The following is a 20,374-nucleotide window of genomic DNA, read 5'->3' as shown; positions in this document are numbered from 1 at the left end:
AATTAAAACTAAATAAATGTGCTGTCTAAACTCCCATATTTCTCAAAAAAACTGCTTTAAAGGCTTTAAAAAATTAGAATTATTGCTTGATCTTACTTTACCAACCATAATGTTTTCACCAGAGTAAATGACAAAATATTATATTAAAAAGAGAGAAAGAAAAAAGACTGGTGTCTGAATATATCGGAACACCTGTATTTGGCTGTCTTGCAGTTTTGTCAGACATGCAAGGGGGAAAATGAAACTTTGCAGTGATTTGCCTGATAGGGAATATGAACTGCATAAATTCTCAGCTTATCCACTGTTTCTGGAAGGCTCCTTGACAGTCAGGGTAAATCAATGAAAACAAGGCAGTATGTCTAGGAAGGAAAGAATAACATTCCTGGTTTATCACATAAAGATGGTTGAAGGACGGACAGATTCTCATGAAAAATCGTGAAAGTTTTCCACTATTTTATTTTCAAAATATGAACTTTGTAACAGGTCAAGTTATTATTCCATTTTATTTTACTGTCTTTGGACCTGATCTTGCTGTTTTCTCTCCTTAAGTGAAATGGCATGTCTGAGACTAAAGGTGTCTGATCAGAGTACAGCAGTTAAATCTGCTTGCAAAAATTTGTGGAACTGGGGCCTTTGTGGAGTCCCTTTTCCTCTGGTATTTACTTTTACAATGGCCATTTGCTGTTCTGCTACTAAGTCGTCTTGATTTGTATTGACTCATTTGTTTTATCAGGTTGCAAAAGGGGCAAGTGGCCCAGGCAAATAGGAATGCAAACACTGTTCTTTTTAGTAAACAGTTCTTTGACTTTTAAAATTCATTTATCCCATCCCTGCTTGTGTTCCTTTTTCATTTCCTATTGAGAAATAGTCACAGGATCTAATTTGTGTTCTTGCTGAAGTCTGAGGAGTGACTTTTCTTTGCAAAGATTCCTGAATGTTAGTGTGATCAAGAGAACTGGTTATTTACTAGTTATCTTTTTATCTTAATTAATCCCTATTCTGTTGTATATAAAGTTTCAATTACACATTAAGAGAGCAGATACTATAAGATGACATTTTATGAGCACTAATAAGAAATGCATAATTAGGGTTAGGAAGTCAAGGTAAGCATTGTGTGGGGAGAATCTAAGCTGAACAAAACATTTGGCAAATGTTAACAGACATCTTCAGAAACAACTTTATGAACATAACAATTGGCAAATACTAACGTATGTTTACAAACAGTATTATGAATATGAAGCAGGGCTACACTATTTGAATTATTTCTTTGTAATTAATACTCCAATCAGTCCTAATAGTGTATAAAAGATTGGCGATGCTTACATGTAACACAAGGACAGGGATAACCTCCTAGTGAGTTTGAGGTATTCTGGGCTATCCTGACTTTAACCACCCAACCTTGGTGTCTGAATTGAAAGCTCAGATCCTTTAGATGGCCAGTGAATCTCCAGAGGATGACTGAAGAGTACCAGAACTCTCCAGCAAAACAGCCTGTCAGCCTAAGAGAGGTTTGAAGACTCTCTCAGGGTTAATTGCAGATTTTTGGATATTTACTAAGTGCTAAAGTTGCCTCTCCCACATATGGACTTCAGAGTTTGCCAAGATTCCTCTTGGAGCCAGTTACTTTGAGATTTTTAACGTGCACTACTGATATAGATAACACATTTTCATTTTTGTTAAATTTTCTAATAAAGGCTTTACAATGTCTAATCAAGGAAAGGGTTTGTCACTGTTTCCATACAGATGTCACCTAGAATGCACAAATGGAAATTATATGTGTGCTTTGCATATTGAACGTTTTAAAACGTGGCCTGAAATTTTGTTTATATTAAAAAGAAATAGCAAGACTTTAAGATGCTGGATAGTTAGAGCCGGAGCAAGCAGAAGTTACATTTATGTTGCCTATGTTTTTTCTTCTGCCTTTTTCTTGGAGAAGTCCTCAGAATTTTTTATTTGTAGCAGTCCTTTGATGACCGACAAGAGAATACTCTTGGGCGGGCAAAGTGTCATTACCTTTTCTTATTACAGTCTTTGCTGTCCAATGAACTGCTAAAACTTGTCATTTCTCTTCTCCTCATTTAATTCCTAATTAAGATATCATCAGCATGTGAAAATAAATAAATAAAAAATTTGAATCTGGATCCACTGAAAGTAGCATCAGTAGAGGCTCTTTCCAGAGCAAGCTTTCCAGTTTGGCACAAAATTTCATCCAGCTGTAGGATGAATGAGTTGCTCACTTTAGGCTCAGCTGAAATTGTTTACACACTCTTTCTTTGAAACAGTAAATCTAGAAATTGCATGTAAAAACTGTGCACAAAGGAACATTATTTGGGTTGCAAGGTCAATTGCTCTGAAGTTAGGCCAAGTGAGATTTATGATTGCTTGCACAATGGACCCCTTTTGCATATGCTTTAAGATAGAGTTAATTGAATGAACATCTACTATTCTGGACTTTTGTTTTTCTAGGTATAGAGAAGGCCAGGTTCAGAGTTTAACTATAAACCAGCAACAAACGTTAACTTCAAAGTTTCTGCCTAAATCTAAAAAATAGAGGAAATAAATGTTCCTCTACCTTTCTTCTATACATCAGTTTTTTCTGTTATCCTCTTTTCTATAATGAAAAATAAGCTTAAACACCATGAGCTCTTTTTAAAAAAGTTGTTGATACAATAATGGTCCCAAATTTCTTGTTTCTTGAATCTTAATTTCAGATTAAATAAAAATGTTTTTATTTCTCTATTTGTCCAATTTGCAATGTCAATCAGCAGGTCACCTATGCATTGCAACTGGCCATGAAAAGCCACAGCCAGAAATTCAGAGCTCTGATCCAAATATTAAATTGGATGCACGATATAGTAGTCCCATAGAACAGATAATAGTCATGTTGAAACAAATTTATCTTGAGCATTTCCAGACATATTGAGGAGTCAGGAAGACACAATACAGCAGGTACAAGAAGAAGTAAAACCATCCTAGTCTGAAGGGGTCACAAGGAATATTCCTACCTGTTTCTTGGGCAACTGAAACAGGATAGGATGAAAAAGCTCCCCGTTTTTTTACAGCCCCCTCTGCCTACTAACCACACACCCGCTCACTCACACTTGTATGAGCCTTGCCATCTGCACATGTTGGATTTCACACCTCTTGAATAGGCAACATCCAGGTCTTACTCTGATTTGTATAGATTTTAGCACTAAAGAAATGTGTTTTATTAATAGCTACCACCACCAAAAATTGTCTGTAGTTTGGAAATGACTTTTTTCTTTACCTACCTGCAAGCACTTGCCCTCAGACATGTTTTCTACTCAGATCTGAGCACTCAGTCCTTGCAAGTGTTATAATAAATACATAGATTTACTGTTTGGGTTCACACTGGGTATGAGGGAAAGAAAATGAAAGCTTTTTGTTTGTGGTCTTTGTTAAAAAGACTTCCAGACTATCTTCGAGCTGTTCCAGGTTGAGCTAGGTGTATGCCAGGGCTCAACATCTTGAGATGGTGTTACACAGCACATAGGAGGGAGATAGAAGCCACCTTTTCCACTGCCACTAAGGATTCGTATATACGGAAAGGTAATTTGAATTTATTTATGATGACCCATTAGAATAAGACATGGTCTGGTAAGAAATATAAGTAGCTAAAAGGTTAGAAAGAGCAACTGCTGTTGGCTCCTTGAGTCCAGATGAGTTCAGGAAACTGTTGGGTATTCACTGTAAAATCTCTGTTCTTGTTGATAAAATGTGGATCTCCAAAAATGCATTTGAACTTTAATGTGGATTTCATTCCCAATTTCTAAACTTATTTTACTGTTGTTAAAAGAAGAGAAAGGTTTGCACTTACTTGGCCAAATTTTGCTCACAGTTACAGAGGCGTAAATACATTACAGCCATGGGATTACTTCAGATTTTGTCTCTGTGACAGTATGGTAGTACATCTGAATAAATGGCAAGTGATGTGATTGCTCCCAGGGAGAAGTACCAGCTTATTTACATACCTTATTTACTTTGAGTGTTATCACTGACATTTTTGCCTACACAGACAAACCTGTCACCTGAAACACACTGTATTTTCAATTCAGTACCAACTACCTCTGTTTAGACCTTGTATGAATTAGTAACCAGTCACTGAGGAATCCAGAGTTCACTGCAGGAAAAACCTGAATCATGTTCATGTCAATACAGCTGTGGGACTGCCTCACCTTTCTCTGTATATGAAGGATACAAAAGTATATCCCTGGAGAAGGATTCAGAAACAGTCTGCATCCCTTTGCAGAAATAAGATCATAAGCTTTCTCTGTTCTCTTTCTTGTCATTCCTGGTGGTTATAACAAAATCTAAGTCCTTGAAAATATTTAGTTTCATATTCATTTTGTTCTTGCTCATCCACTTAGTCACCCTGTAATTTCACTTATATGCCTTTATTCTCTTTTAGACACAGATGTATTTATTTGTTATTCAATAACAATATGTTTTATTAACCCAACATACATTTTTATCCTTTCCCCAAATCTATTATGTCTAATTTTTTGTTTTCTTTCATCTTTCTCTCTTATGTCTAATTTTTTGTTTTCTTTCGTCTTTCTCTCTCATGTGTAATTAATATTAATTAATTAATTATTACCCTCTAACATAGCATCCAGCTGTAATATTTAGGTAAAAAAGTGAAAAGATGCTAGAATTTTTGTCCGTGACCATTTCTTTTATGAAATTAAATGAGCACTTTGGCTAAAACTGAGAATGACTAAAAAGTGCATCCTTCTCTGCTGGAGTGACCGCTGTATACTCTGATAAGTGGAGCTGTTCTGAATTTGATATTTTTCTTTGTTGAGCTTCTTTATTTATCTGTAGTGAGACAGTCAAACACCTTTGTTATCAAGGGTTTCTAAGTGACTTTGCTATGAAGTTTGGATAATTTTTGCCCAGGCTTTCAGCTGCTGTGGCTCTTCAACTTTGTCAGAAGGAAGAATAAATGCAATCCTGATGTTGCAGTTTGGTATACGTTGTTTGCTAAGTTTCTGGAGTCACTAGGGAGCTTTGAGCTCTGACAGCAGGTTGTTTTACTTCTAGTTGTTAAAACTCTGGAGGGAGAAACAGTAGCTATTCTGTTAGTAGATTTTCAGTGTCTCCATTTAAAAAAGCCGATATAGTGTTTTCCCTTGAAGAAAAAAATTACTGATGTTGCTCAAAAACTGTATTTTAACACTGAATGAATGATTTTTGCCCTGTTCTGAACTTCCCACTTTTAAGGAGAATGACTAAGATGACTGTGGTAATGCAGCTGCAACAACATCTGGAGTCCTCAAATTACCTTGACACTAGTTAGCTGGATTTAGGTCTGAGTGTAGCACAGAAATATCATTGTTTGTCTTGATGTTTCTATTGTTCAATGAAGACCAATTATTTTAGGCCTGCCAACTTCCCGTAATGCTGCTGTCCTGCTATGGTAAACAGGAGGGATATTGGTCATTTGCTTACCCATGGATCTTGCAGAATCAAGTCATTCCGGAGTGACTCTGCTCCTCACTCTGAGAAAATCCAGAAAGTAGTACTCCATAACTGCTCAGACAACTGAAGGCATTTTTCACCCAGGTCTTTTTATGATGCATCTGCATGCTTATTTCATTGTTTTAAATTTCTCTAAGAAAAGGTAGAAAACCACTGGATGAAGAGTTCCATGAGAGTTTCTGGAGCACTTGTTCTCAAGCGGTAATTAGTGGGTCACTGCTTGGCTGCAGAAGTTCACAGAAGGACTCTTTCTGAGAACTGTATGTCAGAAGACTGGAAAGACAGGAATGAGATATTCAATATTCTAAGAAAAGATTTTATACTCGTATGTGTTTCCTCGGGGGGAGAATTTCTGGGGAAACAAAAAGACCACTCCCATTCCAATTAACTTGATCCAGATCACAAGTTGTATCATACACGAAGCCCTCTCATTCACCCAGCAGACAAATCTCACCCTAGTGTCTACAAAATGAAAAAAAGAAAGGAAAATCTTTACTCTCATTCTTTAAAAATTTTACTTATCTGTGATGAGGACGAGTCATATATTTCATTCTGGGGAACAGCCAATAAAACTATCTTCTACATCTTTCCACCTCCTGTGCATCAGAACAAAGTGGCATTAGTCCTGCCTTCACCTGAGGCCTATGCAATTCCCCGCCACCTTTTCTTGTGCTCCGAGCAGGTTAAGGCTCTTGCAAATTCTGCTGTGTAATAACATGAGTGACAAAGTTCTGACATGACTTCTCCATTCGAGAAGAAAGTTGGATAGAACCAACTATGTAATTCAAATGGTAGCTACAGTTTCTTTTTCTCTGTGGGGTTTTACCCTCCATTTCAAGGCATCTGTCTGTCCTTTAAGAGTATGAAAAGGGACAAAGGGGCTGTTGTATGGGTTGAAATCACATCCTTAATTCTTACACATATTTGTAATAGAACAGCATAATAGAAAGTTGCTCAAAGTATTTTGCTTGGAAATTGCAATTAATCAGAAGACTGTAAGAAGTCAGACCTCAAACCTAGTTTCAATACCATTTCCTTTAGTGAGTTTTACACATTACCTTTTCAATAAGTGGTGACAGGCAGTGCATTTCTGGGTGATTATAGCATATGTCAGGTGGGGTTAACGGGCACAAGGCCAGAGGGAAAGTGAGTAACTACTCGAGATGTACAGTAATCCCTTAGAAATGCACTGCCTTATTCCCTTCTGATATTATAAAATGATGTTTATTAGACAAAGTTATCCAAATCCTGAGGAGCACTAGACCTCTGATACTAATATTGAGTTCACCAGGAGACTTGATGCCAAATTGCTCAGGAAATAGAGTATTTACCTCAAATCTATCCACCTACAAGAACCCATCCCTGATATGCTTGTTGTATCTATGTCCCTAGTCTTGCAATGATGAATGATCCACATCTGGAGGCCAGGTCTTTAGATAATGGTATATGCTGATTAACACTGGCTAAGGAACTAGCCGTTAATTTAATGCGCTATGTTGATGTGGCGGGGTCAATGAATGACTGCAAATAAAGTGAGAGCCTTAATTTGTAGACTGAGAAACTGTATATGTTGGAAAGATCGTTTAGTCCATGCTGCTTTTCTTGGCAGAATTTTGTAGACCATCTTCAGAAAATGGCAGTCAGTTCTCAGCTTCTGAGTGATTGGCTTTAAATCAGATCCTTCGTGTTAGTCTCTTGGGTCAATTCAAAATTAACTGACTTGGCTTTTCATCAGTTAAAAAAAGAAATAAGGCTAGATCTTCCCATCAGATTGTTTTCAGTCATAACTCAGTGCCCACATTTCAGCTATACTCATTTATAACAGCAGAAACTTTGCCCCACATATTTTAAAAATGTGTCAAGTTGATTTTATAGGCAGTAGCATTATAATAAACTTCTCCAAACTTTATCAAGCTTACTGATTTATTTGGATAGTCAATAGTAGTATCTGATTTTCATTCCAGTGTGGATTAGAAACAAATTCCTCATACTTTGAATTATTTTTTTTATCAGATGTCTTGTTTTCTAGCCAACCCGTTACTGAGTCTGGACTCAGATTTGGAGATATAATCATCTGTAATTTGTAACATCAGATGCAAGTATTGTATATCAGTTTAAATCAGACAACTTGATCAGATTTGGAAGAAGTTATCATGATAACAGTACTACTACTTACACTATCAGCTTGTCAGAGTTCACAATATGTGGGACAGATTTTCAGGAGATAATTATCAGTCTGATTAGGCTATCCCCATAGAATCCCTTTAGAGGGATTTTTAATCTCCAGGGAAAAAGAAAAAAAGAAAAAAAAAAAGAGAAACCTCAAGCCCCATGTAGAATCTCCACACCCAGATGAAGCAACAGCCTTTTTCAGAGAGATCAGAACCCAAGTTTCTGAAGGGCCACCTTGCTGTTTGCAGTTCCATATTTCCTCTCTTGGTTTATGCTTTCTGATGCAGAACAGCTAAATGTTCCTGAAAAAAACATTGAAGAACTCTGAGGGACAGATAATCTTGCTTCCTGGGCAGCTTTACTTAATAGAAGATTTACTAAATGGGAATCAAAATTAAAAAAAAAAGGGGGGGGAGGATGGCAGGACACTGGAGAAATTAGTACTTGGGCCAGGTGTGGGATGGGGTAGAGATGAAGAGAACATGAAGAAAATGAGAAGAAAGGAAGGCAAAAGCAAATAGGTAGCAAGAACAGGTCTAAAAAACATCCAGACAGTCTTGGGAATGTCCAAAAGTTCCTGCTTTGGCTCTGGCAGCTGAAATCTGTGGTTGAATATTTTCCTTCTGAATCCACATGACAGCATTGTAACAGCTCTAAAACCATCATCATTATTTTGTACATTGCTGTGACCTTTCCTGGACGATGCAGAATCCCTATTGCTTAATAGCACAGGGTACAAAAGAAATCCCTTCCCCTTTTTTAGTATGAATGAACTGGGAGAAGGGTTTGGGGGAGTCTTCTTCCTCCATGTGTTTTCTCTGATCAACATTTTGTCAGGTGGCCAGTGCTGCCGTTGTGTGATGGAGGTGCACAAGTTCCTCCTTCCCAGAGGACTAAGCAAACACAATGGACTATATGACCTGCTTGGGTACATGCATACCTCAAAAGGGCTGAAGATGCTCAAACCATCCTACTGAGCATTGTGGAGGTGGGCTTTTCCTGTGGTAAGACAGGTTTGCATTCTTCAGCTTTAGAAGAGGTATCCTATGTATCCTTGAGTATGTACTTAATATTGATTTAGGAAGTTATGTTTGGTGTAGCAGCTAAAGAGCAGTTAATTATGAAAAACATATTACTATAGAACTAACAGGCATGCAATAAAAACATCTATTACATAAATTGTTAATCCATAAAAAGTGTGTTCCTAAAACGATTGGTATTTATTTAACGTACAATTACTGTCTAATTTAATCTAAATTAAATGCCTGCTCAAGACATGTAATTTGAAGTGGTACTGAGCTTCCTTCTCCAGTATTAGAAGCAAGAAATCAGCAGCTAATGCCTGGAGGCCACATCTCTACCATTTAAATTTAGGTACCTCAATACTAACATTCATAATTTCAGCCATTTGGAAAATGTTTTTCATAAGAATGTATTTGACATTAAAATCTCCCTTTCCCCCTCACTCAGGGACACATCCTGCTAACTGAGTCAAACCTCTGACTTAATCCAAATGAAGTTTTGATTGAATAAAAGGTCCTCAATTAAGACCTGAGAAGAAAATGTGTTTTCTTATCGTAGAACACAAGCTTTGCAAAATGTTCTATCCCCTGCCAGTGCTGGAAGGGTAAATTATCATTTGATTCCTGTATGGACATATTTATTTAGGACACATACCCTGATGACTCAGGAAGTTATGTAAAAACTGACCCAGTTAATTTTAGATGCTATTGTTGGAAGAATATCAATGAAAATTAATCAAATAGTCACGAAGGAACCACAGGGAAGGAGCACAGAACACTGGTGGGTAGACTTTTGGCAATGATCATCGCAACAGTTTTAATGAGAGAAAAACACATTCTCAAGTAAATTAGAGAGTAATGACATGATTAAATGGTAAATAATAGTTAAATACATGCTTGGAGGTCCAGGACAGAGACTGTGGAGTTTTTGTGTTTTGCGTGTATTCCTCTCCAGGCTGCTCCGAGTAGCCAGAGGAGCTCACCAGAACTCTGCCTGCAATTTAGGGTCGGGTTGTAGCTTTTAAGATGTTGAAGACGGAAGAGCTGTTGAGGCCCCGCTGCTGAGGCTGAAAAAGCTGAGACTTTCTCCATAACTCCAAAGCTTCACCAACCTTTCGGTTGTCGACGTGTCCTTGTTCCTCCACCAGCCACCTCCCCTGAGCAAGGGCCAGCACCACAGCTCTGCTCTCCTCAGCCTGCTGCCACACAGAAAATGACTGCGCAGGAGACATCTGCTCTCCTTATGTACATTGGGGGAGAGGCAAAGGGTCTGTCTTCTGCTGAGGCAGGATTAGTCCCCGCTAACTGGGCGTTTGCACATTTGCTGGCGAGCAAATTGAGTTGCCTACATGACTGTTTATGCAAACAAGGAGTGCTGCGGTGCTGGTGGGGAGTGTACCCTGTTCATATGGTTCCTTTCCTTGTCTTCTGAGGAAAGGATGTGGAAAGAATAATATTCACAAGTTGTCTTCATTCTCAAACGTTTCTTTCTCAAAATGGGAGGCTGTACATACAAACTCTGACTTGTTAGCTTTACTTCGTCTAGCTGTAACACACAACACAGTTGTGTGCTGAGTCCATTGGAGAGGAACTGGCCTGATTAAGATGTGTTTCACCTGCTCTCTGTCCGCCACTTTCTATTTCAAGTTGTCAGACTAAGGATACCTCAAAAATAAAAATAGAAAACTGAAATAAATCTGGGTTCTCTTTTTATAAGGTTTAACATTTTATTGGTTTTCAGTAAGTCCAGGTAGTGTTGCTCCAAAAAGTTGCTCCAGCAGCTTTGGTCAAATGAGGCAGAAGCTTCACCTATGTCATTCCTTGTTTGGCAGAAGTAGAAGGAGCACATGGGGAGTTCATCTGTTACAAAGAAAAAAAAAAAACCAAGCAAAACCAGGGCTCCTTAGTGTTATACTGGGAGACCAGTCCACTAAGACCTGAATTACTTGCTTAGATGGTAAGTGAAGTGATCAGCACACTGTGTCCTTTAATAACAGCCTGGCAGCTTGCTCATTAGTATAATACAGTATTAATTTTCTCTCTTTCTGCCTTCCCACAATAGAATATTTTCTTACATAAGGCTGAATATTTCGTCTCCTCCACTAATAGCATTGGAGGAGGGGAAAGGGTATAATTAAAACTGTTCTGGTTTTGTTTCAGAAGTTCATATTTTTACTTCAAAGTCCAGCAGATAACAGCTCATATACTGCATATTTCTCCAATAAATAACATGGTTTATAATGGTTTCCATTTTAATCTGGTTTTTCTTGCTCAGATGCACAATTGTGTGCCCACAGGTTTTTTGTTATGAAAATGTAAACCAATTGGTGAGTAGGATTTTCCAAACTACTTAGTAATGTTTTGATGTTGTTTCTTATGTAAAGTGAAGGTTTGTAATTGTCTCTACTAAGATCATAGCAAACGAGTATTAAGTGCTTTTGCAAATTCTACCCTGAATGTCTAAATATTGGATCTGTGAAGGAAACAGGTACTTTTAACATTTAGATTACAGAAATTATGAAAAGAATAGTTGGCACAGAACCATGGTCTCGATTTCCTGGCACACTGCATGAGCCTAATTTTAAAAATTTTGACACTTTTGAGCACGTTTATGAGATTTGAGAAATACCCCTGTATGTGTAAACTTTTCTCACTTATTGGCTGAAATGATTGGATTTTTAAGTACTATTTCTTTTTATTATTATTAATTTGTGACATTTTTACTCATGTTTATGACACAAATAATTATGGATACTGCCAGGGCCCTTTCAAGTCCTGATTAATAGATGCCTGTCAGGCACTCAGGCATTCAGACTCTAAATGGCCTGAAGGCACCTGCAGCCTCAAAGAAGCAATGCCCATTTAAAGCTGGACCAAAAATCAAGTGCTGATGTTTCAACATGATGTTCCACTTTATAACTGAACTTTTTCTGTTTTTATAAAATGCCACTAATCTATAACTGTTATGCACCACTGCAAAAGTATGAAGTTTTAGAGTATGGCAAATCCAAACCAAAACCCATCTTTTAAAGCCAGTATCACAGCTGGCACCTTTGTCAGCAGGCACAATGGAAGGGCCAAGAATTGCTGATGATTTCTAGAAATTCATGTGAGTTGGAAGATCCAGGATTCAAAATTCTCGTCTGACTCCTTTCTCACCTTAGAGTTGGTCGGTGGGGTGTCCAATATGTGCTTGATCTCCTTATAGCAGGGAAGATGACTGATTCTTTTCATGGTGCTTGTTACTATTTTCTTCTTGTTTTTCTTAATTATTTGGCATGAACTGCAGTCCATCTTAAAACCATTACTTGACTGGGATTCCTTTCTTTCCATTTTGTTACTTCTGCACTCCAGGGGATTTCCTTGAGGAAGCTAATAGCTTTCTTAGGTTGCTGCAGTGGCACAGGATCCAAGTTTCTTTGTTAAGAATTTCCATAACTCATTTGGTCACCGGTGATGTTGGTACTGTTGGCTAAAGTTATTTCCTCCCTTTCTAGCAAGTCACCTCTACTTTCTGAGGGTAGTTATGCTGAAGAAAAGCCCCCATCATATAGATTTGGTTTGGCAACACTTAATCTTGTTGCCGTGATCTCTGTTGGGAAAAATGTTTTCTGTATGGCTCATTGCACGGATCCTGACTCAGCCAGGGATGGTTATTATAACATTGATACTAGGAAAATCATTAGGAAACCAAGCAGACAAACTAACATTGTAACAATGTCTATGGGTTATGTTACGTATGGTTGCCTAAAAGAAGAAAAAGGCATTGAGAGAGTCTTTACATTTATTGCCACACATACCTCAGAAAATTACGATGTGGCTGTAGCAACATTTGCGGTCATACAAAATTTTCAAAATGTGCAGGGGAAACATGGTAGAGCTTTCCCTTCTTCACAGAAGCTGTATAACATGAAGGATAATGGTGTCTTAAAAGTGCTGTTGGATTTCTCACAGACCCGAAGGGTAAGTTGTAGATTTTGTGGATGCGAGGAGTCTGCGCCCGTTCATTCTTCTTCATTTCCTTTAAATGCTGTATGTACGACTCACTTTACGCTGCTGGCACTCTCTTATGAATCCAAAGATCACATGTGTAACATGCAGACAGAAATAAATCCTGTAGGTAAAAGAAAGTAGAAATTGGCTAAAGATCAAAGGTTATCCTCATTCCACTCCTTCCTTCACTTTTATTATCCTGTCTAAATTTGGTCTTTTGTAGAGAGGATTGGGTGGTGGGTTGTTTTTTTTTTTTTCATGAAGAAAGGTTGAACTTAAATGAGAGTTTAAGATTTTATTTGTTTTTCAACCCTGTATGTAATTTGAACCACTTTGCTAGAATCAAACCTGCAGTTCTTAGACGGCACAGAAGATTCCGGAGTGGCTTAAGGAAACAATATTTCACCTCAAGAGTTCTGTGATCATCTATAGATTAAGTGGCAAATAGATCTTTTTTCTTTTTCTTTTTTCCTTTTTTTTTTGGTCTGAACAACTAAACCAAGTCTGGTATTATTAAAGTCCCTCAACAAAAATGGGCAAGTGCTTAACAAGGTCCTAAGACGTAAACAGAACGAATTGTCTGATTGCTGTTTTGCCAGATCAAGCCTTAGGTCTCCATCTTGGAAAAGTACTCTAGAAAATATGCTTGTAATTTTTATAGTTTTTAATTTTTGCTGACCTTCTTCCCTGGGACATAATAAAAAGGTGTTGATTTTACTGTCTTTATAGAGCCCCAAGCTTTAGCAGGTACCTTCTAAATGCTTTATTTAAGGCTATGAAATGCACTGGAATGAGTAGTGATGATCAGTAGAGCAACTAGAACAGACCCAGTAGAAAAGTTAAGAACATGATGTGAAAGGTATTTGACTCAATAGTTTCAAAGCTTTAATTATCATTACCCGCTTAAAGGAGATTAATCAAAAATAATAACCGTCCTGTTATTTGAAACTACCACAAAACTTCTCTCTAAAATCTTCTCTCCAAATTAACATTTTTTTCATGCAATTTTTCTTGTTGCTAAAAATGAAATAAATTAATTTGACTTGAATAATAGACGAAAACTTTTTGGTAATGTTTATGTAGTTATAGATCACCATAAAATGAAGCACTATCATTTTTGGCTGTGGTGTAGAATTACTTAGAACATGGTTGGTCAGGAGTGAGTGATGCTGGTAGAAATACCTATGAAGTTCTGGATGGTTTTAACTTATACCAAACTCTTGAATCAAAATAAGTGATACAGTTGTTAATGCTGCCTCCAAAACCACTTCAAAATAGAGCTAAGAGGTAACTTACGTTTACGCTATTTTTCACTCTGTGGTTGTATAGTATACTCAAACCCCAAATACAATGGAAGAAGCAATTTGTAAACACAAATTTAATTTGAAAAATAAAATCACTTTTAATTTTAGTTTCATAGTTTAACTGCAAATAGTACTTGTCGCTATATATGTCAGATATCTCGAAATATGATATGTCAGATATCTCTAAGTAACATGGGTAAATGTCACACCGATGTGCAAGTAGGAAGAGAATCTGGGGCGATAATGGTTAATGAGGGCAAGAAGAGAAACAACTTCATGTTTCAACTAATCTCCAGCTACTAGGGATCAGCATGAGGGACATTATCTCACATCTGCCTCGTACAAAATTCCATGTACATAACTCCAAAGCATCTGGTGTGGGCCATAGTCAGAAACAGGATACTGGACTAAATATATCCCGAGCTCCCTGTGCAATATCCGTGAGCTTTCTACATTCTCATGCAGCAGATGTGAAATATGCCAGTAATATCTGTTCTACTTTAATTATTTGCACTACTGTATTTGAATACCAGGTTTCGGTCACCTAACCAAGCAATTGCTGAAGCTAGCGGATGGCCGTGTTGTGCTGGCACTGGAGGGAGGACATGACCTTACTGCCATCTGTGATGCATCTGAAGCCTGTATAAACGCCCTTTTAGGAAATGAGGTAAAACATAAATCACAGTAGGTGGAGAGAATAATCCAAGTTTGCTGAAACTCCTATCTTTGATTTTCTTTTAGTAACAATAGCATCAGTCCGTTTTTCATTTGGTATAACACAGGCAATGTGAACACATCTTAGAAATGAGCAGACCTCAGATGAGCTGGTTTGGATAAATATGTCTAAATTAGGTGATTATATAAATCCTTTAGTATTTGCCTAAATTATTCCCAGTTCTGAGTCAGATTTAATACCTCAAAATTGCTTTTGGTGATGTTGTGCTGAATACCAGACTTTACATCATTGGTAGTCATTGGTCTGCATATCATCTATCAGGATCAGACCTTCTGGCCAACTATCATTGACAAAAAATAGCTTTTGCAAGGTATCTGGTAATCTTAGGAACTGGATATTGCAAAGACACTTTTTTGCAGTATTTTGATCCTTCAACTGACATGTAAAAGAACATATTTCAGAGGCTTTTGAAATTGAAGAACACTGATAAAATGTGTCCAAGACTTCAAAATAATTTTTTAAAGTTATAAATGATAATTCGGGTTGATCTGTATGTAATTTAAATGAGTGCCCAGGATTTATTGAATACTGTATATATTATGTAAACACTGTATATATTATGTAAAAACTTTTGAGAGTGGACTATCAGACTAAGTAAATATGAGTACGTCTTATTTGTGTACGCAAACACAAGATAAGCGTTCAAGTTAGCAAAAATTGGTTTTGCTGTCCACTAGAAAATATGTTTTCTCCTACAAATATGGTGAGAAGGAAAATAAGCTTGCTGAAGGTACAGCCAAAATCATTTATGAAAGGACAAAAGCCTTTACCATAAATTGTGAATTTTGCAAGATCTTGTTATGAAGTGCAACGTGTTACTTTCTTTTCCCCAGGAGAAGTGCTATATAATCAACATAACAGCTATATAATCTTTCCAATCAAATGTATTAGAGCCAAATTGCAAGCCAGTCTGCCAGTTCCCTTCCACTTCAAGACTTCATACCTATGTGAATATATGTGAAATAATGCATCTTCTGATGGATATTGCAAGGAAGGATTTTCTAAATGTTCTTTTTAACCACTGCTTTTTATCTTTATCACCCATCGAGAAAAATATTTTTATGCTTATTGTTTTTTACATTATACATGCAATGGATAAAGTGATAGTTTTTTCAAAAATATTCTCAAAAATGTAAAGTAGATGTGTCCACCAAAAAAAATAAGAAAATCTTTCATTGGGTTTAATCTACAATCACCTTTGACAAGTCCCGTAAGGAGAGTTTTCCAGTGTGGTGACAAGCACTATCAAAATAGATGCTCAGCTCAATGTTGGTCCTTTTATTTGGGTGCTGAAATGTGGCTTACAAAACCTAACTTCAGGCATTTGACAATCTTAGTACATACAGTGTTGCCTTCCTGATCAGCTGCCATTCCAGGGCACTCTCATTGATATCCCCTGTCATCACCTTCCCTGTGGTAGTATCTTATGGCACCAGTGGCTTTTCATAGCCCTTCTAAACCCATTCTCTGAAATTTGCACTCTTGTGGGACTCATGCAAATGGTACAAAGCTGATGATATGATGTGTCTTCCTCTGTGTAGGTGCCTGGGTCCTTCTATCCAGTTATGACCATTTGGTGGTGCTACCCATTTATGAAAACTGCCTTGTTTTGTTTTAACACTATATCACACCAAACTACTATTTCTGCAGTCACTGACTAGCCATTATGTGAGAAAAAATACCAATTGTGAGAAAAAGAAATGGCATAAGTGTACCGGAATAGAGACTTTCTTCTATTTTATTTTAGAACAACTAGAGACTGGGAAATTAAGTAAATTATGAGTCTATCTGTTTGCAAAATACAGCAAAGCAAATTTCAGGAGAGGCAAGAATTTAATAACTTAGAATTAATACAAATGTAACCACACAGCCAGTTTTAATTCACTTGTAAAAGAACACAATCTTTAATAACTTGAAACATCTCGTGCAATAAGAGTTAGTCTCATGTGCTCTTACTCACAGCTTTGTCTTCAGGGACATGCATTAAATGGTCTGGTGCAACAGAATTTCAAAGAGAAAATATGCTGTGCCGCTAAGAAGAGAAAAACACTCCAGAGAGGATGTTGTTACCCACACTTCCATAAGAAACTGATGTTTGCTTAAAAGAATAACCAAAGGTGTTGCCGAGGAACAGATACTAATGAGGAAGTCTGATGCCTAGTTAGCAGTTAGAAATCTGCACGTCTGTTGACATCTATAGATTTATGGCAGTCAACACCACATGACCCATAGCATATACATTGCTTGATTTCAGCATAATATTCATGAACCTGCACAGCAAATTCAAAGCATGTTCCTGCCAGGCACAGAAAAAAATTGTTCTTCAAACAACCAATTATTGTAATTTGAGGATGCATACTTCCTTGAATGCAATTCTTTACAGGTGATTAATAGGATAATTATAACCTATTATCTGCCTTTCACTTTTACAAATAATAGTATGTAGTGCAACCCTAGTTTAAAAACATTGGCAAGATGAACTTCATTTTCTAAACGCTACACATGTAATTGAACTCAAATTAGAAAGGTTGGGAAAGGCCTTTGTAAGGTACTCTGCAGTTTGTCAGATGTATTTATTCATGTGCTGAGGATTAGAATTCATAAACATTTTGCAGGGCTTTTTGAAAACTTTTTCTTTTCTTTTGTTGTTTTTGGCCAGGAGTTGTCAATACAGAAATTCCCTGCTTCATATGTTCTATTACCAGCAGAATAACATTTTAAAAAAAGAGTAATTGTAAAACTAGACGCAACTTTCAACATTCATGGAGAGCTGGTCTGACATGTAGAGGTAACATCAAACTTACAAGTGAAAAATGCGTTCTTTTCTTAATTTGTCTCTGAACACCAAGAAGAAAAACAGACTGACATCCAAAATAGATATATTTTGCTCTTAGTTATACGTGGCCTATAGCACAGTGATCTGTTTAACAAGATAACTTTTTACTCTTCTCTTAACAAATGCAAGTGGAGCCACTAGGAAAAGAATACACTATCAAGTTAATCTTTTTTAAATAATTTGAGCATGGCACAGGAAATTCCTGCACACAGTTGTTGATTTTGAAGACTAACCAAAAAAACTATTAAAAAGGTCTCTTTTTCTTGGAAGAGCTCAGAATTTAAATGAGCTATCAGCCCCATCTATGTATGGTCAATACTTCTGAACTTCTCTGCAGAAGTACTTTTGAACAATAATTTCAAATTTTGGCAGAAAAACAAATGGGATTATCATTGTTGGTTTTCTCTGATTGGAGGTATTTCTATTGTTAAATGTTTCTTTCTAAGACCCAGTTCCCTAAACAGATGTGCCTAGTGCCTTCTTATATAATTTAGGGTATTCAGGACATCGGCTCAAGATTAGTAAACAGACTTTAGAGGAGACCCATACCCTTTCTGAGTGGCAACTGTCAGGCAAGACAACCTATAGTATCTGAAATGTCTCAGTCTGGTTTGGTTGTGTGAATCCCTCCTTAAATGATGAGAAAAATAAAAAGGAAATTAAAGAGATAAAGATAAGGATACATTTTATAAGGATAAAATTATTAATTAGAAAGGTTACATATAAAATTATTTTTTAAAAAGTAATTAAGATCTTGGGTTTTCTTGTCCATGCTTCTGTGTACAAGCAGAACATTTCCGTGTCATTTTGTGAAAAATCCATTTGACCATTTGCAGAGCTAATTAGGAGCACTGTAGGTTATCTCCTTGGAAGGAAATCTTCCTAAGAGGTGAGAACAGATTAAGCAGCTGGATTCCTTGAAATCCAAAATGAAAACATGGAAATCCTTCTGGAAGGTAAAAAGGCAGGATGAGCATCAGTTGCTTTAAAATATCCCTGAATCTTCTCAACTTGTCCATTAAAAGAGCATCTGTCAAAACAAAGGAAATTATGGATTCAGATAATTAGAAAAGAGACATTACTTTTAAACCTAAGCATTTATGAGATGATTATATAGTCTTCTGCTTAAAATTCAATTTTCTCATTGATGGTGATACTCTTTAAATGATTCTACAGTTTTTCACAGATTGGTTGTATAGTTTCAAATACTTATTTTTAAAGCATATATAGATATATATCTTGCTTCAACTACGAAAACAATTACATGTTAAGATTTGTATGTTATTCCAAGAAGTGTCTGAAAATTGGGTTTAATATTGAGATTTTTCTCTGAAGTCTTTGTCATGGAGAATAGAAATTCCACGCTATTTTGTCCATCTTAGCTTCAGTGCTATAAAGAACTCTGCTGTGTCTTTTGGTGCCAGGTGTTGATGAGTAAGGCTGCTCTACGCACGCAAGGATAGGTTCTGCTTTCTTTGCTCCACATTACTTTTGAAGAGGCACTACCTGGATGTAAAAAGTCCTCAGCAATAAGCTTTCCTTGAGTTCAGTATCCTAAATCCTGCAGCTTATTTCCAACATAACTACATTCAGCTGTGGATTCTTCTGCAGCCAGAGAGAATAAGGAAGGATTTCTTCAAGCACCTCTTTGAGTTAAAAACTATGGATTTAGTTCTTCCTTCATCCCATCCCCTTTTAAGCAAGCAGGTGGGATATTGCCACGGGACATAGAAGTCAGTCTAATACCACGGTCCCTCTGATATACCTACAGGTTTGGGCGGTGTCTCTCAGCTCTACATGGTACAACAGTTTGCCGTGATGTATAACAAGTGATAATTAGTCACAGACGGGGTCATGCTCTTCTTTGCATAGAGGAAGCAGAGAAGTGCAGTCCACAGTGTGCTCTGCCCAGCGGGACCCTGCAACAAAGGCACACAGAAGATGCATGTCTGCTCTCATTGACTGTGGCGGCCAAGGCTGAATTTGGCCCTGAGTGCAAAAACATTTTTAAGTGACTAAATTTAACATCTTCTAGTAAATATTCTTCTGGCTTGAATTTCAGTCTGAAGCAGAATTTGACAAAACATTGTGATTGGTTGGCTCCCAAACATGCTTGAAGACTTATACTGGGCAATTTTCTTGCAGAGTGTGAAGTATGTGCTTCTTGCTTGCAATCTGTTGAGCTGGCATTTAGGAGGGGACGGTAATTTAAGTGGAAAGCTCATACTCTGCAGCTTTCCTGCTGATGATGAAAAGTTGGCACTTTATCCTTTGTGGAATTCAGTGTGAATCTGGGGCTGCTTGCCAGCTAGGCAGCGAGTTCTGCCAAGAGGGCCTGGACTGCATTAAAAAGGGGTTATTTGCCAGAACAGGTAAGCATTTCTCTCTCCAAAATGGAAATATTCATGGAAGTGAATACGGCCTGAGATCAATTTTAAATTGCATGGTAAACTTGGTCACAATCTCACATCCTCATTGTTAATCTGAGTCTAATACTAGAAAATAATTAACACTGAGTCTAAGACACCTGTCAACTGCTGCTTGAATAAACCCGGAGTCCTGAAATTGGCCCAGAAATAGAGAATTAGATGGGGTAGGAAAGTGGAGCAATGTGCGTGCCACAGGTCAGCACAGTGACATCAAAGTCCCCAGTGTGGGCAGTGCTAGTCAGGAAATTGTTTGGACAAGGAAACAGAGAATATTTTGATTCCAAAGCTACATATTTCCAAGGCATCCTTTGTGTTTCAGGGACTGGTAAGTCTTAATGACCCTTTGTGACTTTGAACATATTCCCTACTGAAAATTTACT

The 20,374-nt window shown here is 37.2% G+C and overlaps 1 protein-coding gene across 1 annotated transcript in view; it reads left to right on the top strand.

Annotated features, from left to right (window-relative positions):
- The window catches only part of LOC128905110 (histone deacetylase 9-like), a 150,284-nt gene that overhangs the window by 111,030 nt on the left and 18,880 nt on the right, over window positions 1–20,374 (top strand). Inside the window, exon 13 of the mRNA XM_054190594.1 lies at window positions 14,527–14,660. Coding sequence (XP_054046569.1) covers window positions 14,527–14,660 — 134 coding nt within the window. The remainder of the gene's footprint in view (window positions 1–14,526; window positions 14,661–20,374) is intronic.

The sequence above is a fragment of the Rissa tridactyla genome, chromosome 2 (assembly GCF_028500815.1).
Source record: "Rissa tridactyla isolate bRisTri1 chromosome 2, bRisTri1.patW.cur.20221130, whole genome shotgun sequence".
NCBI lineage: Eukaryota > Metazoa > Chordata > Aves > Charadriiformes > Laridae > Rissa > Rissa tridactyla.
Note: the sequence above shows the minus strand (reverse complement) of the source record. Positions and strands in the feature narration are given on the sequence as shown.